This window comes from Hemicordylus capensis, chromosome 5 (assembly GCF_027244095.1).
Source record: "Hemicordylus capensis ecotype Gifberg chromosome 5, rHemCap1.1.pri, whole genome shotgun sequence".
NCBI classification, from domain to species: Eukaryota; Metazoa; Chordata; class Lepidosauria; order Squamata; family Cordylidae; genus Hemicordylus; species Hemicordylus capensis.
In genome coordinates, this window is record NC_069661.1 from 59,596,455 (window position 1) to 59,621,557 (window position 25,103).

The 25,103-nt window shown below is 48.3% G+C and overlaps 2 protein-coding genes across 9 annotated transcripts in view; one reads left to right on the plus strand and one right to left on the minus strand.

Moving 5' to 3' along the window:
• Positions 1-25,103, plus strand: part of GAB1 (GRB2 associated binding protein 1) — a 149,779-nt gene that overhangs the window by 110,169 nt on the left and 14,507 nt on the right. For all 3 annotated transcript variants that reach the window (XM_053253191.1, XM_053253192.1, XM_053253194.1), the window contains exons 5-6: positions 16,335-16,420; positions 17,738-18,044. In XM_053253191.1, the coding sequence (XP_053109166.1) occupies positions 16,335-16,420; positions 17,738-18,044 (393 nt within the window). The remainder of the gene's footprint in view (positions 1-16,334; positions 16,421-17,737; positions 18,045-25,103) is intronic.
• On the minus strand, positions 167-6,851 carry LOC128326419 (uncharacterized). Of its 6 annotated transcripts, none has more exons than XM_053253198.1 (3): positions 5,493-6,851; positions 3,050-3,100; positions 167-2,047 (listed from the first exon to the last, which is right to left on the minus strand). In XM_053253198.1, the coding sequence occupies exons 1-3, from the start codon at positions 5,908-5,910 to the stop codon at positions 1,422-1,424; spliced, it is 1,095 nt and encodes a 364-aa protein (XP_053109173.1). In that variant the 5' UTR covers positions 5,911-6,851; the 3' UTR covers positions 167-1,421. The 6 variants fall into 6 exon arrangements, 5 of the variants coding, with proteins under 5 accessions (XP_053109173.1, XP_053109172.1, XP_053109174.1 ...); XM_053253197.1 differs by having other exon boundaries at positions 3,050-3,151; XR_008308036.1 differs by having other exon boundaries at positions 3,050-6,851.

A 25,103-nucleotide genomic window follows, 5' to 3' on the forward strand; every position in this document is an offset into this window, starting at 1 on the left:
TTCTGGCAGATAGTAAAGGCCCTTTAACATAAGGGATCATCTGAGAGCTAAGAAGCAGGAAATTGTGAATTGAAATCTCTTTGGGCAAGTAACAGCAGTGTTGCTCTATGAATTTTTACTACAAATGGACATTGCACCCAGACCCAAGGAGACACGGACACAGAAGTATTATGGAGGAACTGGTCACTTTATTAGGGGTACAAGGTTTTAAGACAGTGCCTGCACAGGCACGGCAGCTGGGGTTGGCATTCAGAGCAGCAACAGTGCGGGCTCGGATGGGGGGGGCACCACGTGGCCACCCCCGCCCTAGAATCTCATGGCACAGACACCTCGGCTCCAGGCGGCCCACCTTCCAGAAGGGGGCGCCCTTCGTTGCTGACCTAAGGTCAGGACCCTGCAATTTACATCACCTGTCCGACGCTGTAAAGCCATACGGAAGGGTGTCGGTTGCAGGGAGGTGGGAGCAAGGCAGCATCCCTGATCTGTAAAGCCTCAAGGGATCTGCCCCTCCACCTTACAGCTAAAGCTTACCTAAGGTGCCGCACCGCATCAGCCGCTCACCTCCGCACTGTGCCCGCCAACCCCGTGGTAAAAGTGACCACAAGCTATTCCCTGGCTAACTAATCAATCCCGCTAAGCAACCTTGCTACTAACTGGTATAGGTTGAGGCAGGCGAAAAAAGGTGCACGCTAAGGCCAATCAAGCGTATACCCAAAAAATTCCTGCCCGGCCCCAAACGGCGACCAGCAAAGCCCAACCTATGCCAGAGGGAGGGAGGGAGGGTGCTCGGTCAGGGAAGGACTGAGCCGGCACAGGCCTGCTGCCGGTTCACTGCTGCTAGCCCCGCCTCCGAGACGGAGCCGGGCCAATGGGAGCTAGCTCCCAGTGCCACGTGCTCCAGGGGGTGGGGCTGAGGGCAAACAAGCCGCGCAGCCTAGAGCGGCTGCGATCGGCTGGCTTGCACCCAGACCCAAGGAGACACGGACACAGAAGTATTATGGAGGAACTGGTCACTTTATTAGGGGTACAAGGTTTTAAGACAGTGCCTGCACAGGCACGGCAGCTGGGGTTGGCATTCAGAGCAGCAACAGTGCGGGCTCGGATGGGGGGGGCACCACGTGGCCACCCCCGCCCTAGAATCTCATGGCACAGACACCTCGGCTCCAGGCGGCCCACCTTCCAGAAGGGGGCGCCCTTCGTTGCCGACCTAAGGTCAGGACCCTGCAATTTACATCACCTGTCCGACGCTGTAAAGCCATACGGAAGGGTGTCGGTTGCAGGGAGGTGGGAGCAAGGCAGCATCCCTGATCTGTAAAGCCTCAAGGGATCTGCCCCTCCACCTTACAGCTAAAGCTTACCTAAGGTGCCGCACCGCATCAGCCGCTCACCTCCGCACTGTGCCCGCCACAGCGGGCGTCAGCCTAGCTTGACGCCCCGCCACCCCACAGGCCTAACAGCACTGTTGCCAACCCCAGCCGCAGATCGTCTAAGAAATACCTCATACCGAGGGGGGACAAGTGCACCCCATCACCCCTGAATAACTGGGGGAGCGAGAACGCGATGTCGTTGTGTGGGATGCACCCACCCCCCTTTGAGGCGATGAAGCGTGCCATGGCCGCGTTCACCCCGCGCCTAGCCCTATCTACCTTGTTCTGCTTCACCGCCCCCCTCCAGACTCGCCGCTGAGTGATGTCAGACCAGATGACCACCAGCCCCGGGCACCAGGAGAGGGCGACCACCAGGTCCTGGGCAATCTGTCTTGAGAGCGAAATGCCAGACTGGTCCACCAGGTCGTTGCCTCCAAAATGCAGCAGCAGGACATCCGGGACAGGATTCCCTTCCAGGAACTCGTGCAGCATCGGCAGGAACTGGGCCCTCCGCATGCCCCGCCAGCCAAGCCACTCCACAGTGGCCCAACGCCCCAAACCAAGCTGGGTTCCAGGGTCGGCGCTCTGCGCCCACTTGCGTGCCCAGAAAATGAAGGAATGGCCCAGTATGAGGACTCTTGCGCGCTGCCCGGCCGCCCTCGGCCCAGCCGACTGAGGCCCTGCGCAAGAGGAGAAAGCATTAGGAGTGGCACAAATAAATGGTTCGTGGGTGGGGGTGGGATGGGGCAGAATTTATGCGCCCATCTACCGCACGTATCGGCGGTAAGCCGCTGACCGCCACCTGCCCAGCCGCCGGATTTCCGGGCCCGAATAACCCATCCGAGCAGCCATGGAAGCCGCCCCAATCCGAAAGGAGTGGGGGGCCAGATCCTGGGTAGGCACCCCCGCCGCCACAAAGGCTCTCCTCATCACCGCCCAAAACTGGAATTGGGTCACGTGGCACCCATTAGCGTGGATAAAGAGGCACCCCATAGCTGAACCCCTGGCCTCCGTGTAGTCCTCCAGTGCACGGACTGGGCACAAGCCCGGGTCGCCAGCGGCATGCAGCGCGACACTCTGCCCCTTGCCTCTCTGATCTGTTTTTGAAAACCTAAGGTGCAGTACCACCCGGGAAGCACCCACGGTGAGGTCACTGAATTGAAGTACCCTACTCGTGGGGCCGCGCCTGCTCCTGGGGAACATCTCTCCTACCCTAAAGGCCCCGAAGAAAGCAACCAAGGCTGCCGCCCTGAACAGGACCTTCTCATAAGGAGACGCACAAACCCCGGCAAGTTGCCGCAGTGCCAGCTGCAGCGCCTCTGGGGTGACCGGCCTACGTCGGTCAGGTTGCATGGGCGTCTCCCTCGCCCAGCCCTCCAGCATGCGCCGGACCCTGAAGTCCCCAGAATGGTCGGGGAGGCCCCTTGCTTTCCCAAAGAAAGCCAGCGCAGCCAAATGGCCGGCCATGGTGCTCACCGCCAGCCCCTGGGCACGGAGGTGCACCAGGTACTGCATCAGCTGTTCCGGCGGCACAGGCCACACATGGACCAATCCTACCTGAGCTCTAAACTGCAGAAAGGCCCTGACCCTTTTGTCGTAGGCAACCCGTGTCCTGGGCGCTATGGAGGCTTGGATGGCCCTAAACGCCTCTACATCCCAAGGTTCCACAACCATTCGGGCACCTGCTCGGGCTCCTTGGCGGCTCCAGGTGCCAGCTTCCGGAAGCGCTGCATCTGGAAGCGAGACAGGGCATCTGCCACCTCGTTCTGCACCCCTGGAACATGCTGGGCGGTGAAGAGCGTGTTATGGCGAAGGCATGTTAGAACCAGTGCCCGCACCAGCCCCATCACCCTCTGTGATTTGGAAGTCTGGCTATTAATAATCTGAACCACGGCCAAATTATCGCACCAGAAACGCACGACCGAGTCCTTGAAGGACTCGGCCCAAATGTGCACCGCCACCACAATGGGGAAGAGTTCGAGGAAGGTGAGATCCCTTGTGATTCCCCGTTCCGACCAGCTGCCCAGCCATCGTTCCGCGCACCAGCGCCCTCTCAGGTACAGGCCGAACCCAAGGCCGCCCGCGGCGTCTGACTGAACCTGGAAGTTGGCCTCGAGCAGCTGGGAAGAACGCCAGAATGACACCCCATTAAAGGACTCCAGGAACCTGAGCCAGAGCCCCATATCCTCCCTCATGGCGGTAGACACCCTAATGAGGAAATGGGGTCGATTACACCCCACCATGGTCACACAGGCGCCTTAGAAAGGGGCGGCCTGGAGCCACCACCCTGCAAGCGAAGTTCAGGTGGCCAACCAGCGATTGCAATTTGCGTAGCGTTACCTTCCTAGCCTCTCTGCATTCCCTGAGCAATTCCCTCATGATGCCGAGCTTGTCCCCGGGGAGGCGTGAGAGCTGTCCCACCGTGTCCAGCTCTATCCCCAGAAATGTAAGCTTCGTGGTCGGGCCCTCTGTCTTGTCCTTAGCCAGTGGCACCCCCAGATCCCCGCAGAGTGCCCTGAATGAGCGCAGTAAGTGTAGGCATTGGCCAGAGCCCTCCCTTCCTCCGAAAATAAAGTCATCTAAAAAGTGAGCGGAGGAGCGTAGCCCCGCCCTCTGGCGCAGTGCCCATTCCAGCATAGAGCTGAAAGCCTCAAAGGCCGCACAGGAGACCGAGCATCCCATGGGGAGGGCTCTGTCGATGTAAAATCCCCCTTTAAATGCGAAGCCCAAAAGGTCAAAGTCATCAGGGTGCACGGGCAGGAGGCGGAAGGCGGATTCAATGTCGCACTTCGCCATCAGTGCCCGAGGCCCGCAGCCCCTGATCATGGCCACAGCCTCATCAAACGATGTATACCGTACTGAGCAAAGGTCCGCCGGTATCCCATCGTTAACCGAGTCGCCCCTTGGGTAGGACAGGTGGTGGATAAGCCTATACTCTCCCGGCGCCTTCTTAGGGACCACGCCCAAAGGGGATACCCGCAATGTTGGCAGTGGCAGCCTGTCAAAGGGGCCCAGCACCCTCCCCAGAGACACCTCCTTGGCTATCTTTTTCGCTACTATGTGTTCCATCCCCCTAACCGATTTTAGGTTGCGTGCAAAACTATGGACCCGCCTGGATTGGCACGGAATCCTAAACCCCTTCACAAAACCGTCCTCAATATAGCGTGCGCGCTCCCTGTTGGGGTAGTCACGCAGCAGCCTCCGGAGCACCGGGATTTTAATTGGGCTGGGGCCCTTTTCCAGCCGTGGCTGCTGGGCCCTTTGCCCCTCCCGGGCCTTGGTATCCCCCTTTTCCCCTAAGGGCTTTGGCCCGCTGGCAGTAGATACTGGTGTGCCGCCCACCGCAGAAGCCACAGTCATGCCGGTACTTGCACGGGGAGCGGGCACACTTCCCGTTCTTGTTAAATTCCCAGCACACCAGGGGACCCTGAACCCCCTGTGCGCCTGAGGCCGAAGCCGCTGACGCTGCCGGTGTTTTGGAAATGAGGTGCCCGCTGTCGGCGCGCTCGCCAACCAAGGGCCTCGCGGGTGTCATAATCTGAAGCCATAACTCGGGGTGCTGCCTTTCCCAGGATATACCCGCATTGCTGGAGGCGCGCTCGCGGAACGCTTGGTCGTAGCGCTCCCAGGCATTACCAGCAAAGTCCATGAAGGCTCTGTGTATAATATCAAAATACTTAACGAGAGCGGGGCCCCGCTCTGGATATTTCTGCATCAGAACACCCATGTAGATTGTGTACCCCGAAACCCAATTTGCCCAATTATGCTCAATGGGCTTCCGCTTTGTCCTCTCCTTGTCCTTCCCCTGGGACCCCTCCTTCTCCAGTGGCTCCGGCTCCTTGAAGAGCAATTGGAACACGTCAATGCACTCTCCTTTCCAAATCCGTTCCTTAACTGCTGGAAGGAGGTGGTCCCCCAAGGGTACGGGCCCATCCCCAGTATGCCAAGCAGAGCTGAACTGTGCCGTTGGCCCCTGGGTGGGCAAAGCAGCACTCCCCCCTTGCCAGACCTGATTACAGGTGGCGTGTGGAGATGCCCAGTTAACTGGCCCTGGGAACCACCCGTATGGTCCGTAGGGGGTGCTAAAGGGCAGTCCCCACGGCCAGGCCCCCTGTGGGGACTCACCATTGTCGTCCCTGCCGTCTCCTGGTCCTGAGTCCGCCGGTTGTGTCGTGATCCCCGCTGGTTCCTCGTGGGCAGTTCCCGCCGCCGCCTCCAAAGCTGCTAGACGGTCAGCAAAGCCCTGCATTAGTTTTGCCTTCTTTTCCGCCCTGTTTGACTTTTTTGCATGTGGGGGCACCCCCGAAGGCCCCCCGCCCGCCTCGTCGCCCTCTAGAGTGGTGCGCTGCCTCTCAAGGGCCTGCAGCCGTGCTATAAACGCCCTGATGGCGCCCAGTTCCAAATCGCCCTCATCGTCGGAGGAGGATTCGGCGGGTGCGTTTGGCCTCTTAGGTGGCCGCGTTGGCTTGCCACCCTTCTTGGCTGGAGCCTTCCCACCCTTTTTAACTGGGGCTTTCTTAACTGGGGCTTTCTTAGGGCCCATGTCCCAAAGGATGAAGCTTATGGGCCTGTACCCTGCCCTCAAGTGCGTAAACGAGTGACCTGGCCGGCGCAAGGCCTGACTGAGGCCTACGCTGGCAAGGAAGGCCTATGAGTCACAGCGCCTGCCCCACCTAGCCGTGGTAAGGCCCAGCCCCACTGAAAGGCCCCCAAATGGAGCTTAGGCCCGGCAGGGGAGGCCCACGAGCCCACCAGGGAGGCCTAGTCAATGCAGGCCCCCAAAATGGGTGTGTGTGGAGGGTTAAGCCCTACAGGCCCGACAATAAAGGCAAAGGCCGCCCTTAGCAGAAGGCCTAAACGGGCCCTGGGTTGAAGGGGTTCACACAGTTCAAGCCAACACCCCCAACGTCCAATCAACCCTCCCCCCAGATGACCGGGTTAGTCAATTGCCCCCCCGCTGAAGGCCTGGCGCGGCCTACTGAGGGCCTGGGGCGGCCTGCTGCCCTCACTCGATGCCGGGCAGCTTGGGCCTGCCGGGGCCTAGAAGCCCTTGTGTGGAGAGGCCTGAAGATCAAAGGCCGTTCCGAGGAGGACTTAAAAGCCTCTCCTGTGATCCCCCCAGAGCCCGTTACCACAGGCGGCCGGGCTACAGAGGCCCTGGCCGCCGAGCCGCTCCAATCCGCTGCTCGCTCGAAGGGCCGCTGCACTGCTCCCCGACGTTCCGCTCCCGTGGGCCTCCTGCTCCGGCTTCCGCTTCGGGTACCCAGCCGGCCACGTGGAGGCCCCAAAGCCGAGCAGCAGCACGTCCTTCCTTCTGCTCGGTCAGGGAAGGACTGAGCCGGCACAGGCCTGCTGCCGGTTCACTGCTGCTAGCCCCGCCTCCGAGACGGAGCCGGGCCAATGGGAGCTAGCTCCCAGTGCCACGTGCTCCAGGGGGTGGGGCTGAGGGCAAACAAGCCGCGCAGCCTAGAGCGGCTGCGATCGGCTGGCGTATGCTACATTATCTGCTAAGTACAACAAGAGAAATTCAAGAGTGTTCTAATGCTCCCCATTATGTTTTAATCTCTTGGGCACCAAAGAATTATTTAGGGTATCTGAAAACCTTATGCTACTATATGCATTTGTCTTACTCAAATAGATGTTTTTAAAGTCTTGAGTATGCTGAGATAAGTGGGAATTTGCCTTGACTGGTCAGTTCTCTTGTGCTCTTTGTGTGTGTGCCTGGACATTTTACTGCTTTGGGACATATCCAGTTGAGACTGGGCACTATTTAAAAACCTACTTAGTAATAATTGTCATTTGCAGGAACATAGGAAGCTGCCTTATACTAAGTCAGGCCATTGGCCCTTCTAGCTCCGTATTGTCCACACTGACTAGCAGTGGCTCCCCAAGGTTAAGAACAGCCCTCCTGAATCAGGCCCAAAGCCTATCTAGTCCAGCATCCCGTTTCACACAGTGGCCCACCAGATGCCTCTGGGTAGCCCACAGGCAAGAGGAGAGGGCATGCTCTCTCTTCTGCTGTTACTCCCTTGCAACTGGTATTTAGAGGCATCTTGTCTCTTAGGCTGGAGGTGGCCTATAGCCCTATAGTAGCTATTGATAGACCCGTCCTCCATGAATTTATCTAAGCCCTTCTTAAAGCCATCCAGGCTGGTGGCTGTCACTACATCTTGTGGCAGAGAATTCCATAGGTTAATTATGCATTGTGTGAAAAGGTACTTCCTTCTGTCGGTGCTAAATTTCTTGGCAATCAGTTGCATTGGTTGACCACGGGTTCTAGTGCTATATGAGATGGAGGAAAACTTCTCTTCCACTCTCTCCACACCATGCATGATATTATTGACATCTATCATATCTACCTTTGGTCGTCTTTTTTTCTAAACTAAAAAGGACGAGGTTGTAGCCTTGCTTTATAAGGAAGGTATTCTAGTCCCCTGATCATCCTGGGTGCCCTCTTCTGCACCTTTTCCAGTTCTATAATGTCCTTTCTGACCAGAACTGTACACAGTACTCCAAATGTGGCCACACCATAGTATTGTATAAGGGCATTATAGTCTTAGCAGTTTTATTTTCAATCCCCTTCCTAATGATTCCAAGCATGGAATTGGCCTTTTTCACAGCAGCCGCACACTGAGTTGACACTTTCATTGAGCTGTCCACCACAACCCCAAGATCCCTCTCCCAGTCAGTCACTGGCAGGCAGCTCATACCCCATCAGCATATATGTGAAGTTGGTGGTTTTTTGCCCCAATATGCATTACTTTCAACTTGCTTACATTGAATCACATTTGCTATTTTGTTGCCCACTCCCCCAGTTTGGAGAGATCCTTTTCGAGTTCCTCGCAATCTGTTGTGGATTTCACTACTCTAAATATTTTGGTCTCATCTGCTAATTTGGCCACTTGGCTGCATGCCCCAACTTCTAGATCATTTATGAACAAGATAAAGAACACTAGTCCCAGTACAGATCCCTAGGGAACCCCATTCCCTCCATTGTGAAAACTGTCCATTTATTCCTACCCTCTGTTTCCTGTCCTTCAACGAGTTATCGATTCACACATAAACCTGTCCCCTTATCCCGTTACTTCTAAGTTTACTCAAGAGCCTTTGGTGGGGAACTTTATCAAAAGCTTTTTGGAAGTCCAAGTATACTATGTCAACTGGATCACCTTTTATCCACATGCTTGTTGACACTCTCAAAGAACTCCAAAAGTTCAGTGAGGTAAGACTTGCCCTTTCAGAAGCCATGCTGGTTCTCCTTCAGCAAGGCCTTTTCTTCTATATGTTTAACAATTTTGTCCTTAAGTATGCTTTCCATCAATTTACCTGGCACCAAAGTTAAGCTGACTGGCCTGTAATTTCCCCTATCCCCACTGGATCCCTTTTTGAAAATCAGAATTACTTTGCCTACTTTCCAGTCTTCTGGTACAGAGCCTGATGGTAGGGACTAGTTACATATTTTTGCTAGGAGATCAGTAGTTTCACAGTTAAGTTCCTTAAGAACTCTTGAGTAGGTGCCATCTGGCCCTGACGATTTGTTAATTTTTAGTTTTTAAAGACAGTTTAGACCATCTTCCCTTGTCATCCCAAACTGGCCCAGTTCTTCAGCCACTAAACCTGAAAAGTTTGATTCCGGAGATGGTATATGGTCAGAATCCTCCGCAATGAAAACAGATGCAAAGAACTCATAAAGTTTCTCTGCAATTTTCTTATCTTCCTTAATAATCCCTTTCATGCCCTCATTGTCTAAGAGGCCAACCGCCTCACTGGCAGGTTTTCTGCTTCTTATATATTTAAAGAAGTTTTTGTTGTTCCCTTTGACACTCCCCTCTCTTTTTGCACCCCTTATTGTCTCCTTGCATTTCTTTTGACAGAGTTTATGTTCCTTTTTGTTATCTTCATTTGGGCAGGACTTCCATTTTCTGAAGGAAGTCTTCCTCCCTTGTATAGCTTCCCTGACTCTACTTGTTAGCCATGCTGGCATCCTCCTGAACTTGGTTGTACCTTTCCTCCTTCTAGGTATACTTTCCAACTGTGCTTCTAGTATTGTGGTTTTAAATAAGTTCCATGCTTTCTGGAGTGATTTGACCCTCCTGACTTTCCCTTTCAACCTTCTTACCAGTCCCCTCATTTTTGAGAAGTTTCCTCTTCTGAAGTCCAACACACCTGTGTTGGACCTCCTTGACAATTCTCCACTCGCATATATGTTGAATTGGATCACACTATGGTCACTGTTACCCAATGGTTCTGCAACTCTGACATCTTGCACCAGGTCCTGGGCACCACTCAGAATTAAGTTCAAGGTCACCAACTAACTGTTCTAAGGCATAGTCATTTAGCATGTCTAGAAATTTGGCCTCTATTTCCTTACCTGAACGTGATTTACCTAGTCTATGTATGGGTAGTTCAAGTCACCCATTATTGCTGCCCTGTCTCTCTTTGATGCCTCTCTTATTTGCTTCTCTAACTCCAGGTCATTCTCAGTGCTTTGATCTGGAGAGTGATAGCACATCCCTAATGAAACATTTCCTTTCAGTCCTCATAATGTTACCCATATTGATTCTGTGGAGGACTCCAGTCCACTTGGGTTTCCAATGCTACTCCTCTATCAGTCCTCCCCTCCCTTCCGCTTCTGTAGAGTTTATATCCAGGAATAACTGTGTCCCATTTGTTCTCCCTGTTCCAGGTTTGCGCTGCACCAACTATATCTTGCTTTTCATTAGTAACCAAGCATTCCAGCTCACCCATTTTTGCTTGGAATCTTCTGGCATTGGTGTATAGACACCTATATGCCAAGTCCCTCACCTGGTGATGTTGTATGCCATGCCCCTTACCATCATTTGACCGATTTGGCAAGCTGTCATGTGTTTCCTTCTGCTTAACTCTTGGCTGTACTCTATCCCCTTCTGGTTTAGCCAAAACATATGCACCCTCACACCTTAGGGTATTTTGCTGACCAAACCAGATATTACCCAGTTCCTGTTGGCAATTCCCTAGGCATCATTTTAAAAACTGCTCTGCGACCTGCTTGATTTTAAGTGCCAGCAGTCTGCTTCCATCTTGTTTCAAGTGGAGCCCATCCCTTTTGTACAGTCTTCACTTTCCCCAAAATGTATCTCAGTGCCTAAACCCTTCCTCCTGGCACCAACATCTCATCCACACATTGGATCCCTCAGCTCCGCCTGTCTCATTGTCCCTGCGCATGGAATAGGTAGCACTTCAGAGAACACTATGCTGGGGGTCCTGGACTTCAGTATGCTACCTAGCAACCTGAATTTTGCTTCCAGGACCTCCCGACTGCATTTCCCATTGATGCCAGTGTGCACCATGACAGCTGACTCCTCCCCAGAACTGCCTACCTAGATGCAACATGACATCTGCAACCTTCACACCAGACAGGCAAGTCATCACGTGCTGTCTACATGTGGATCATAGCCCCATCTCTCTATGTCCCTAATGATTGAATCACACACTACTAGGAGGTCCCCACCCCCTGGAGGACTGTCCTCTGAGCAAGAGGAAATGGGTGCATCACCTAAGGAAGGGGTCCCTGCTAAGGGAGTGTTTAAGAACATAAGAACAGCCCTGCTGGCTCTGGCACAAGGCCCATCTAGTCCAGCATCCTGTTTCACACAGTGGCCCACCAGATGCCTCTGGGGAGACCACAGGCAAGAGGTGAGGGCATGCCCTGCTGTTGCTCCCCTGCAACTGGTATTGAGAGGCGTCATGCCTCTGAGGCTGGGGATGGCCCACAGCCACCAGACTAGTAGCCATTGATATGCCTGTCCACCATGAATCTGTCTAAGCCCCTTTTAAAGCCATCCAAGCTGGTGGCCATCACCACATCCCATGGCTTTCTCGCTTCCTCAGACCAATGTCCTCCTTCCCTGAGACCTTCACTCTCCATGACAGCAGAAAAGCTATCAGCCGGGCAGAGGGATGCTTCTATCACGTCCCTCAAGGTCTCATCCATGTACCTCTCTGACTCTCTGAGCTTCTTTAGATCGGCCACCTTGGTTTCAAGGGAACAAACTTGTTATCTTAGAGCCAGGAGCTCCTTGCACCAAGCAAACACCCATGGCTTCTGCCCATCGAACAATATATGCAACACTCTGCTAACTGAGGAACCCCTGCTAACTGAGCAAAGAGTCACCTTTTTAAAGTGGTGATTCTCTTTATTGAGCATGGGGAGAGCAACTGGCCCTATCCAGTCCCAGCACATCGTCCCTTCTGTGGATGTTGTTGGTGTCTATCTCATGTTTTTCTTTTTAGATTGTGAGCCCTTTTGGGGACAGGGATCCATCTTTATTTATTTTTATTTATTTATGTAAAAAGCTTTGGGAACTCTTGTTGAAAAGCGGTATATAAATATTCACCATCTTTGGCTGTGCAGTACACTGGGAAGTGGCCCCTCCCCTACTGGCTTTCTGTCTTCATGACTTGTTCTGTTGACTGTTTAGAATATTTGGAGATTGCTTATTTGAAAGTTAGGTCTTAGTTGAAATTGTCAGCTCTATGAAAGAGCGAGTAGTACTTCTCTTCCTGCTTGGGCTTCTTGTGAGCAAGGGGGCTCCTTTCAAGCTCCCCTACTAAACTCTGTGCAAAACTCGTATGACACCTGTTTGTTAATTCCTGTTCACTAATCTCCCTATAGAGAGTAGGCTTTAAGCTGAGGCAACCAGGTTCCAGGCAGGAGTCTCTCCCACCCCTGCCTGAAGATACCCAGATAGGGATGTGCATGAAACTGATTTTGCGTTTTGTTTCAAGCTTGAAACAAAAGGTAAAATGGCTGAAACATTTCGTCAAAACAGTGGCCAAACCAACTCAACATTTTGAGTGTTTCAGCCATAGGAAACAACGGGGAAATTTGAAACACCCCATTGTTCCCCATGGGTAGATCCTATGGACACCAAAGTGGCTTGGATTGTAGGGCATGATGGGTGCTACCTACCATCCAACCCACAAAAGAAATGGGCAGACTTTCCCCATAGGATTGTGTGGAGGTTTGTGGTTAGCAACCATGCCTTGAAAAACATTGCAGAAGCACACAGTAAAAGGGAATCTGTCCCTCCCAACACAGAACACTCATTTCAAACACAGTCCAAAAATGTCCAAAAAGAAATCACTGACTCAGTGGTGCACCTAGGCAATTTTGGAGCCTGGACCTAAAGGCCTTTGGAGGTCCCCCTGCCACCCCTCAAGGCTCCCCTTCCTGCTGCTCCAAAATAAACTGCAAAGCACTGCAGTATTTCTTAAACCAGAACATGTTTACACCAGAACAATTTGCATGGACAATGCTGCCATTTAAATTAGCTGAATGCACTTTTTACACCAGAATTAGCTCAGGCAAAGCTGGAACGTGTGTATTTTCAGAATAAATTATGAATAATATATTTCCCACTGACCTGCATGATGGGTAGTCCTGCCTGCCACTCGCCTCAGTTCCTCCCTTGCCCCCACTCTGTGAAGTGTGCCAGCCCCAGCAAAGGCGGTGGGGGGTGGGGCACATACAGTGAAGAAATTCCTGGGAAGGGGTGGTGGCAGGGCCGGGGGCGGTGGGAGAGGAAGGAACAAAAGAAACACAGAGGTGATGGGGTTGATGGCAAGGTTACAGCACAAACAGGGAAAAGGGAACTCCAAATGGGTGGAGGAGGAGGGAGGGAAGAAAGAAGACCTAAAGAGCGATGCAAATCTCTCCATGAAAATAACGCTAGTAACAGAGAGGTAGTCTGCAAATTGGGTCACAAGAGCCCCAGGGCGACCTAACGGAGAGGGGGTCGAGAGTTCCATCATCACAGCACTTTGTAAAAAGGGGAGAGAAGGAGCCCCAACTCTATGGGATACTCACCCCATTGATCAAGCCCCGAAAGCTAAGCCAACTACCTGCTTGCTTGCTCATCCCACGTCTTGCCCACCCCACACGAAGGGGCTCTGACAGGCACTAATCCCTTCCTGGAGGGGTGGGTGGAGAGTTTAATGTGCTCCCTCTGAGTGGGGAGCATCAAATATAGGAAGAGGGACACAATTTCGCCTTAGCTCAACTTTGGTCACACACTCTTGGGGAAGGAGAGGACTATAAGGCGGGAGAGAGCAACTCCAGCTGCCTCTCTCAATGGAGACACTATTGAATTAAAAAGCTCCCCTCATGACTGCCATTCCTTTGTTCTGTGGCCAATCCTAGCCCGGTCAGGCAGCCTCCGTCTCCTCACAAACACATACAGCAACCCTCACGGTGTCGGTGGCTGGATGATCCCCGCATGCAGTTTCCTTCCTACAAAGCAGATGCATCTGTCACCACTAACAGCAAGGTGAGAGCAGCCTTGAAAAAGCCGTTGCCCCATTGCCCCTGCCATCCCATTGAGTTCCCCTGGGGAAGGAGTGGAGGAGTGCAAGCCTCGCTCGCTTTTACTGTGCCCAGCAGCAGCAGCTGGAGCCTGGAGCTCATTCCCCCTGCACCACTCTTTCTTCAGATGACCCAGGCTGAAGAGCGGTGCCACCTGTTTAGTCCTGCTCCACCAGCTGAGTGGTGCCTGCTGGCTGGGGAAAGTTGGCTCCTTTCAGGCACAGACTGTGGCTGGGTAGAAGTGTCTCATGCGGGCTGCTTACGGCCAGGCCCCATGTACACTGTCACACAAGTGAAGAGGTGGAAGCCGCCCTCCGCAAGATTTTAAGTTCCAATCTCCCCCCCCCCCCACATCTCTCTTCCTTACCAAGCCAGCGCTGGAACTAGTAGAGAGAGATCATCAGGCAGTGTGGGTGGGCTGGTGGCAGGGACCTTCTACAACAGGAAGCAGGTCTTTCCTTGTGTTGCACATGGCTCCCTGGCCTGTGCAGATTGCCGTGGCTGCATCCCCACTGCCACTTGGAGGCTCTCCTCTGACTGAGCACTACATGGCTTGTGTCGAGGGGCCTGCACACATGGCCAGCTGCGCGGGCAGCACGGGGACATTTGGAGGCTCCCCCCCCACCCCCCGCCAGGGAGCATACATAGCCGACCAGCCCACAGGCCGACACGCACATGGCCACCACCATTTGAGTTGCTGCCGATCCAGCACGGGCAGGTGCACCACCATGATGGAAGCCCGGGGGACATTTGGAGCCCCCCCCCCGAAGATCGGAGCTGGGCTCGGAGGTCCAGTCCAAGGAGCGCTACTGCACTGACCCAGAATCCACTGCCAGCCACAGTGCCTTCCCTGTAGTAACATCATTGGGACAAGTTGCTCTCTCACAAACAATTATGACTCCTTACATTCCTAACATTGCCACAGCAGCACCCTTAGCAGCAAGCATAGCCATATGCTCAACAGAGCAATTTCACCCAAATTTTGACTGAGTACAACAGCTTGCAGCGAAGACTGCAGAGCAGACTGGAGCAGTGAGTAAAGCACAAGTTTCTCTCAAGGCCAGACATGGAGCTCATCACAGCAATCACCAAGAAATCTCAATCTCACTCACTCACCTGCCACTGTCCATTTTTCTCCACAACACAATCTCACAAACAAAACAAACTACAACTCATGATTTGCTATAACCTCTGCTTCCAGATAGCTATAGCAGCAATAAAGTAAGTAAAGTTTTTCTGTCGAGTCGGTGTCAACTACTGGCTAGCACAGCATATTATACTCAGTGCTGAGAAAAGAAAAGCACAAAATCTAACCTTCCTTTCTCCTCTCCTGGTGCATCTTCTTCTTCAAGAGAGGCACACTGTAAAGGCTCTCTCTGCCTTGCAGTCCATTTGAATGCATTGTTAATTAACCAAAAAAAAATTGCCTTCAAAGTTCAGAACAAGCACCTGCAAATTATCTATTTTAATAGATCTATTATGGCACTATTGTGGCTAATTAAATCTAGTGGCTAACATCTAGACTAATATGACACATGCAGGATAACATTTTGTGCATATGATGGGGGAGGGGCAATTTTTGCAAATTCCCCATTCACAGTCCAGTTCTCTGTACCATATATACACACACACATACACACACACACACATGCCTCTGAGGGTTGCAGGACCCCCAGGGACAGCTGCAGAAGGAGGAGATGAATGGTAAATACCATTCACAACAGTCCTTGTTGTGTGTGCAAAATGTAATTCTGTATGCACAGTATCAGTCTGGATGTCACAACGTATGTCAGTGTGCTGTCCCACTTTGTTGTTTGTTCTTCCCTTTGTTCAGTTTACACGGTAAATTCTTTGGAATAGACTTTTGGTCTGCAAAGTAACATGTGCACTGATAACACTTCATGAATAACACATTCACATACCTCAACCATTTGTTGTGCCTATGCAAATTGGTAGAATTTGATGAATATCCTGACAACCCTTGTCCTTGGATTTAACCCGTCAGAATGGTGTAGAGCTAAGGATACTAGTAAAAGTAGGAAATTAAAAGTCAAAGTTGAGTAGCAAGTGGAAGCCAGAACAGTGGTTAGGGATGGAAAAAATTGAGGAAGGGCCAGCAAAGCATCTTGTGATAGAGAAGAGGAAGGAATAGGAAATAAAGGGGGAACAGGTGTATTTTGTATGCATGTGTTACCCAATAAAATAGACATGCTGACTTAACTCATCAGCATATCTCATAATGATACTGTATTTTTGTGTCATTGGACACTTACATTGGGGTGCACAAAATTTGTTTCTACATTATTTCAGAATGTTGATATGTGTTAAATGATGCCATTCCTGATGACAAAAAATCATTTTAATTAAGATGTTTGACATACTACTTGAGATAACTCTGTTTCCTCTTCACTCTTTCCTCCTAATCTGATTTCTGCAGCAATGTTTATAATGCTAAAGATCTTTATAGCATGCTGAGTTACACATAGGCAGTTAAACAAATGTAGACAGTGGAAATTTAGCAGAGGGTAATTTTTCTATTTTGACTTGTTACACATCATTGGATATTCTTGTACAGTGGTATATAAGATGAGAAAACAATGCTTGCTTTCTCTGCCTTTCTTTAGATGTTGGTTCTCAAGACTGCTATTTTACTCCACGGTCATTTCCGAATGACAGATCAAGCTCACTGGAAGGCTTTCACAACCACTTTGTAAGTATGATTTAATCTTCACCATTGACGACATAATGATGTAAAGCATTTGCACTCATTTATATTCTCTGCTATGGACCAAGGCCAAAGACTATGAAATAGCTTTGCACAGATGCTTTCTGAGTAGGCTTGCTTGCTCATTGCTTCCCATAATGCAGTGGGACTGGGGACGGCAAATCAATCCTGGCCATGAGTAGTTTTAAGGGATAGCATAGGTATGAGAACATAGAACATATATCATATCATATCATATATCATATCATATCATATCATATCATAGAACATATCAGGTTCCCATCACATCACCAGCTTGGCTAAAGCTATCTGTTTGGCCTGGCCTTCCAGGATTTTTAAATTGTTGTAAAGGGTTTTTAATGTTGTAACCTGGTTTTTTAGAATTTTTAAATTGTTTTCATTGTTTAATTATTGTTTTATGGTGCTTTAATAATCTCTGTTTTAATTGTTAATTGATTTTAACTGTTTTGTTTTAATTGTAAACTGCCCTGAGCCATTTTGGAAGGGGGGGAGGTATAGAAATTGAATGAATGAATGAATGAATGAATGGAGGAGTGTGGCAGCCAGTTACAAAATAGAGATAGAAGTTAGAAGGCCTGGGAGATGCTGGCCATTGGTGCATAGTTTGCTACACAATAGGTTGATGGGATACCGTCCCATTGGAAAGAATGTCTGTATGAAGCCTGGATTAGGGTTGAGCACGAACTGGTTCACAGGCCATGTTGGGGGTCCGACGAACCGGCGGGGGGAGGGGTTTGCTTTAAGGGAGGGGGGTGTACTTACTCCTCCCGCCACTTTCCTCCTCCGGCGCTCCAGTTTTTGGCAAAATCTTCGGGGCGGCAGCGTTCCTCCCTGCCGCCCCTGCCTTCTTCTTGTTCTCCAGAACTGGAAGTAACATAGGCGCATGCGCCTGCTGCCACCACACGTGTCACTGTGATGTGCGCGGTGCGCACGTCGACAGCAGGCGCATGCGCCCGTGTTACTTCCGATTTTGGAGAACAGCAAGGGGGTAGGGGCGGCAGGGAGGAACGCTGCTGTCCTGAAGATTTTGCCAAAAACTGGAGTGCCGGAGGGGGAAAAGCAGCGGGAGGCGTAAGTACAACCCCCCACCCTTAAAGCAACCCCTCCTGGCATCGGACCACGCCTCCGTGGTCCGTGCACATCACTATCCTGGATCTCCTAAAAGGGGGAAAGACTCACATGATCAGAGTTCATGTTCAGAGAAATGTTTGCTAATTGTATGACACGTTTCCTCTTTGGAATGTTGATTAATTTCTTGTTTTAAATGCTTTTTATTTATAGAAAAACAAAAGCCTTTTGCATGTAGGAAGTGTTTCAAATGAAGAACTGGATGAAAACTATGTCCCCATGAACCCAAACTCTCCCCCGCGGCAGCATTCTAGCAGTTTTACTGAACCCATCCAAGAAATGACGAACTATGTGCCAATGACTCCAGGCACCTTTGACTTTTCGCTGTTTGGAATGCAAGTCCCACCACCAGCACACATGGGCTTTAGGGCTAGTCCAAAGACTCCTCCCAGAAGGCCAGTCCCTGTTGCAGAATGTGAACCACCTCCAGTGGATAGGAACCTCAAACCAGACAGAAAAGGTAAGCAATGAGCATGTGTTACCTGTTCTGAAGTACTGAGATTTTTTTTATCCTTTCCATTCCCCACAGAATAAAATTATTATTTATTATTATTTATTCGATTTCTATACCACCCTTCCAATAATGGCTCAGGGTGGCTTACACAGAGAAATAATAAATAATCAAGATGGATCCCTGTCCCAAAGGGCTCACAATCGAAAAAGAAACATAACCAGCAACAGTCACTGGAGGTACTGTGCTTGGGGTGGAGAGGGCCAGTTACTCTCCCCCTGCTCAATAAAGAGAATCACCACATTAAAAGGTGCCTCTTTGCCAAGTTAGCAGGGGTTTCTGTTAGATTATGTTAGGCAACAATATCAATACACTATTAGACAATTCACAGATATCTAAAACAACAATAACAAATGTAGTCCCAAATATAGTTTTTAGCAATCAAGATTAAAAACAGCTACCTTTTCTAATAGGCAAAATAACTGTGAATGGACCAGACACAAAGTGCTCATTGTGGTACTGTGTCAGGCATAGACGATCTGAATATTTGAACATATTTTTGTGACTAGGGAAAGTACATGTGCATACAAGTCAATGACTGCCAGGATTAATTCCATTTAGAATATTATTTTTGCCGATGCTTCCGCTGCTGCAAATATTGCATTAATTAAAACAAATAATAATGTTGTGGTAAAGAGGAAGTTGAATGGTATCAGTTGATCATATTAAAATAATCTATCTGCCACAAATATAAATAACTTTTGGCAGCTGAGAATCTGTTGATCGTCTTCATGATCTGTTTTAATGTTGGGGTTTTGTACATTTGGATTTTTGGAGCCAGGTAGTTGACTGAAACATTGCATTTGGTGTAGTGCACCTCCCTCTCCCAGTTACTTACATAAATGAGGGAAAGACATTTGATGGAGGTTGAACGAGCAGACAGCATGGGTCCATGTAATGCATTCCAAATGATTATGTATAAATATTGGTACACTTCTCCTTCCCCTCCCGCTTTCAGGAAAAAGAAACTGAATACTTGAGTATGTTCTTCTATGCATATCAAAAACATGTCATTTCAATAATTGTTTTTGACAGCACTGTGTATTGAATTATGTGTTTATAGCAATTTTGCTTTTTTTGCTACTCTAATCTTTCAAAGCTTGCATGTGTTGGTGATGGTATGTTGGAAGCAGCATTGCTAGCAAATTGTCTCCTGTCAGTACAACTGGGTAGCATTTGTATACATTATTATTATTTATTTATTTACATTTTATATCCCACTCTTCCTCCAAGGAGCCCAGAGCGGTGTACTACATACTTATGTTTCTCCTCACAAAAACCCTGTGAAGTAGGTTAGGCTGAGAGAGATGTGACTAGCCCAGAGCCACCCAGCAAGTATCATGGCTGAATGGGGATTTGAACCCGGGTCTCCTCGTTCCTAGTCCAACACTCTAACCACTACACCACGCTGGCTCACTCATCTCTCATTAGAACTTGGAGAGATTGAAGCTATGATAAATCTAACTGTTTAAATGCTGCTGCTTCCCATTGGCTTTTGAGGTGAGCCCTCTTCAGACTTTAGAAAAAAGCAGGGAAGCCCTATGCATGTACCATGTTCCAAAATCACACCTGCAAGCCCTTCTCTAATACTGACACACTCAGGAGCCTCATGCCTGTTCTGCCCAAGTTACAGCATTTGTCTCTTCAGGAAAATGCAGTACTTGTGGTCAGTGGGTGGATGAGGCTTTTCAGTGTGTCAGAGGAACTTCAGGGCACATTCTTCGGATAGTGTGTGTGAGTACAGTATCCCTGCTTCTTAAAAAATGTCTGAAGAGGGGTTTGATAATAAAGAAAGGGAGGACTGCACCCAGCAGTGGTGTAGCAAGGTTGGAGTGAGCCTAGGGACAAAAAATGAAGATGGCCCCCCTTCTTTGCCCTGCCCCCATATATTTTTTGCAGAAAAACTGTAAGGACATGATGAAAACAAGATTCTTATCATGCCCTTTCTTTCCCTTCTATGCATATAATATTACACCCTCTTCATATATGCATACACTTTCACACACATACTTGTGCATACATATTCCCTTAGCTCAGAAACATTTTTAACAAATATGCCTTCTGCTGTTACCTGATATATGCATACATACAACCCTAGCAATGTTCTTATCCCTATTTGCCCATTTGTGTGTGCTCTCTCTCTCCTCCCCCCCCCTCTCTCTCTCTCTCTCTCTCTCACACACACACACACACACACACACACACACTGCAAAGCTGCTCCAAAGACTCTGGATATAACATGAGGAGAAGTAAGAAAGGACTTGACTTTTGAGGGCTGGCAAAATATGTACACCAAGGACAACAAAATCAGCCATGGTCAGAGGTAGCCCTACATAGGAAATGAGAAGAATTGAAAATAACACAATTTTTACTTCTGAGAGGTTTGAAAATGAGGTTTACTTCTGAGAGGTTTGAAAATGACTTTTTAAAAATCTATACAATTCTGAGAACTTGTCTGGTTGGAAAACAACTGAATATATATTTAACAACCACCACCATAGACCAGCCAATAAATTCCACCCCACTCGCTCTCTTTTACTTTCTACTTTCCTTTCCACGGAGAGGAAAACAACTCATTGCAAGTTCCGAGGGGAAGATCACATGGGTCAGGACTTATTGGGAAGAACTCAATCATATTAAATCATTTTAAAATAGTTAAGTCTCTTACGTAAGCACAAACAAGGGCTTGAGGATAGGAAAGAGACATATCAAGGGAGACTTTCAGTTACGGATGGGATGGGGTCTCTCTCTCTCTTATACACACACACACACACACACACACACACTTCATAAATGTGGGAAGGAGAAAAACACACATTGGCTTCTGAGGGAAGAAATCACATTCCCAGAAAAAACAGAGAAGGGCTGTTTGCTTGCTTGCTTGCTTGTTTGACTTTCTTTTCCAGCTATCCTTTTGGCCATGCTTCTTGCCTGCTCCCTCACCAACTCTGCAGTGAATTGCTGAGTGGAGGAAGAGCATAACTCAAGGAGGAGCAATCAAAGACTGCTGCTGCTGGGCTGGTTTAACCCTTTCCTTTCTCAGCATTCGTCCTCCTCCTGCCTGAAAAAAGTGAAACAGCTCGCTGGCCATGATTGGGAGTCACACAGCTGGCCGGGGGTGGTGGTGGTGAGAGAAAATTTTGGGGTGCAGTGTCACACCCTGGCCATGGGTCTGTAGAGCCTTGTGGGGCCCCTTGACCCTCTGGGCCTGGGGGCAATTGCCCCCACTTGTCCAATGGACCCTATGCCCCTGGTGCTTGGAGTTATAGTTGTAGAAGGAATGGAATCTCAAAGCTGTGGTGGTTCAGAATGAAGATTTCCTTCCTTTCCTAATAGAGATCAGCGTGATCTATATTGTTATTGCCCTCATCTTCGGTAGAATTGTGTAGATAGGTCGAACAATGGTGTAGTCAGTAGTGTAGGCAAACAGGTCAAAAAGGTAATTGCTGGTTAAATACAATTACAAAACTATAGATAGCGTCCAGAGTGGTGCTTGCACAAGCTGTTTTTCCTGCCCCCTCTTCCTCACAGTAAGGGCTGGTGTAGGTGGGGGGGGAGAGATCCCCAGGAACCTGGCAGAGACTGCTAATGGCAAGTTTCTAGAGATTCCGCTCTCCCTTTGAAGTCTCCTGCACTGCATCCTAAGTCCTCAGCAAGGGTTCCTTGACCCTCAGGGATGGTTTTTGAGCGTCTCCAGGGGCTGCAGTGAGGAGGAGGGTGGCAAAAGGTTGCTACAGTACTGCTTTGGATGCTACTGTATGTCTCAAAATTGACATGCATGTTCTCCATAGTCCTGAGGTTTTTTAGTGGAAAGTAAATGAATATGAATTATTTTTAAAGATAGCACAGAGTCAAAATTGGTGAGAGCTTTGCACTTGAGACTAATGGAGAAAAGACCATTTGTCATCATGCCAACTGGTAAAGACAATATAGCATTTATATTACATAAAGACATATTATACAAAATTAACAACATACAGAACCTTTTATAGCCGTACGTTATCATTTCAGCAAACACATTTAATCATACACAGTACATACATGAACAGATCACTGAATGTCTCAAATGCATTCAGTAAATTCTAACATCAATTCAGCTGCATATGAGTGTTTTTATTTTCCTCCCAATGTTGGAACATTAAGTTGCTTTTTGGGTTTGTTGGGGTTTTTTTAAAATAACTCCTTTCCTCCATTTTGCCTTAAGGAGCAATTGAAAGGAAACAGTTTTACTTTCAGAACTGGGTTTGGCCCATGTGTTTGTCTTTGGGACGGTGTTAAAAACAAGGATCCAACACTTTTAAAAAATAGATTTGTTCTTGTTCAGGATAGTAACATAGCATTTAATATACAGTGATTAAATTAAGAGTGATACTGTGAATCTTTTAACTTGCATAGTTGATAGCTATTTAGAATTTTATCTTAGAGACATAGAGCACATATTTTAAGTGACTGTATTTAAATATTTAAAGAAACCCTATAAAAATTATGTAATTCTACTGATTTGGGAAGGACTTAATTGAACATCAAGGCTAGTTTTGTGCACTGAGGAAGAGTCATCTGTCACCTAAACATAAATAGCCAATATCTCACAGATGACTGTGTTTCCTCTCAGAAAGTAGGACCGAACAACAACAAATAAATTGTCATCACAATTACTTCTGGGTAAACACAGTCTTTCTTTCCCTCTCGTCATGCTGATTTTGTCTTTCATTATGCACCATTAACAGAAATTTAAATGAGTAAGAGGGTTTTTATAGCAGAGAAATATATTTTGGTGTATGAATGGAGTGTGGCATGTTTAGAGATGTGAATATTTATTATTTATTTATTATTCATTTATTCAGTTTCTATACCGGCCTTCAAAAAATGGCTCAGGGCGGTTTACACAGAGAAATAATAAATAAATAAGATGGTTCCCTGTCCCCATAGGGCTCACAATATAAAAAGAAGCATAAGATAGAAACCAGCAACAGTCACTGGAGGTACTGTGCTGGGGGTGGATAGTGCCAGTTACTCTCCCCCTGCTCAATAAAGAGAATCACCACGTTAAAAGGTGCCTCTTTGCCAAGTTAGCAGGGGTTCATAGAGCTAGGGATGTATGATTGGGTTGAAAAAACATATGTGGACCAAAGAAAGTGAGTGAATATTTAGCTGCCATCCTGCTTAGAACATAACAGGATGGGAGCCAGGCCACTATTGATCCCTGATTTCATTATGGGTTGCCACTCCTTCCTTGGAACCTGTCAAGCTGCTTACTCATTAGCCCGCCATGTGTGTACTGTACACACTCTCTGCCATCTATGAATTGCACAGAATGTTGGAAACGGGAGACTACATGCATTCAGCTGTACATGCACAGGGCCACCCCATTTATGCTGAATGTGTGGTGGTGAGCCAGTGCACATGGTCTCGCTCCCTCCTCCAGATTGTTGTTTGAATGTGCAGATGGTAACTTGTAAATGGGGTTTATGGTGACCTTCCCCATTTTACAGCCTTAAAGATGGAGGGCTCATCTGACTCAATTTTTAAAAAAATAGTTGCAGAGAGCAGCAAGGGTACTCCCACCATTTTGTGCAGCCTGTACCTCTCTTTTCCCCTCTTCCAGGATATGTGGGGATATCCTGCTTTAAGTGTGGCTTAGGGGACTGTGGAAGTATTGTACTAAGGATAAAGTGTGGTTGGGACATATTTTTTTTTAGTTCTGTTCAAAGGCTCTTAGTACTGTTGTCATTATTGGCGTGGGAACACTTGAAATAGGGTATGCTATTTCAAAGATGTATACGACTTTTCAGCAGTTACTTTATCTGTGTTTGGCTTTGATTATGTGATGCTTTATACTCCCAATAAATCATTTTAAAGGAAGTGAGTTTTCTCTGGTGCTGAGAGTGGGCGTTGCTCTTTCTGTGTAAAGGTAGCCAATAAATGGTCAGGTAGCTATTCAGGTTTTATCTCTTTAGAATTTCTATCCCACCCTTCAGCCCACAATGAGTTTTTAAAATGGCACACAATTATAGCACTTAGCAATAGCACTTACATTTATATACCGCTCTATAGCTGGAAGCTCTCTAAGCGGTTTACAATGATTTAGCATATTGACCCCCAACATTCTGGGTACTCATTTTACTGACCTTGGAAGGATGGAGGGCTGAGTCAACCTTGAGCCCCTGGTCAGGATCGAACTTGCAACCTTCTGTTTACAGGGTGGCAGTTTTACCACTGCGCCACCAGGGGCTCCCAATTATTGAAGTAATTTATTTGACTAGAATGAACAGTTGCTGCTACAAAATAGCACAGCTAGCAGTGTTTGAATTATTAGCAGAGGAGGCTGGCGGGTGGGCAAAAATGGTGGGGGGGAGGGAGGGAGCAAGCCCGGTGGGGAGAGAAAACACTGCCAGGGGGCGGGGAGAGAAAGCTGCAGGTGGACGGGGACCTCTGGCACTGCTGGAGAATGGATACCTCCAGAAAGAGGGAACAGATTGGGGTGGAAGGGAAGGGGGAAGCAGTGCGGAGAGAAAGCATTTTATTTAAAGTACAATGATTTTTATTGTTATGTATTTTGTAAATATTTTAATGTATTTATTTTATTAGAATTTTTAATTCAATTTATTTTATTTTAATTTAAATTAATCTTGGTCTGCCAGAACTTCAAAAGTTAAATTTTGATTAAATTCATTTTAATTAATTTCACTTCGATTTAAGTAATTGATTAGTATTAAGTGTTACTTTATTTATTTTATTATTTATTTATTCGATTTTTATACCGCCCTTCCAAAATGGCTCAGGGCGGTTTACAATTTAAAAATTGTTTTTTAAAAAATTGTTTTTTTTAAAAAAAGCAACTCATCCCTATTAGTCATCTTTATGGTTTTAATAATCAGCACTCTGAAAATTGACCTTGGCCCCCATTAGCCAAGTCATGTTCAGTTTTGGCCCACCAGGTCATTTGAGTTGTGCACACCTGTAGTATAGTACTAATAGATAAACTTGAAACCCCTTTACTAACTGCTG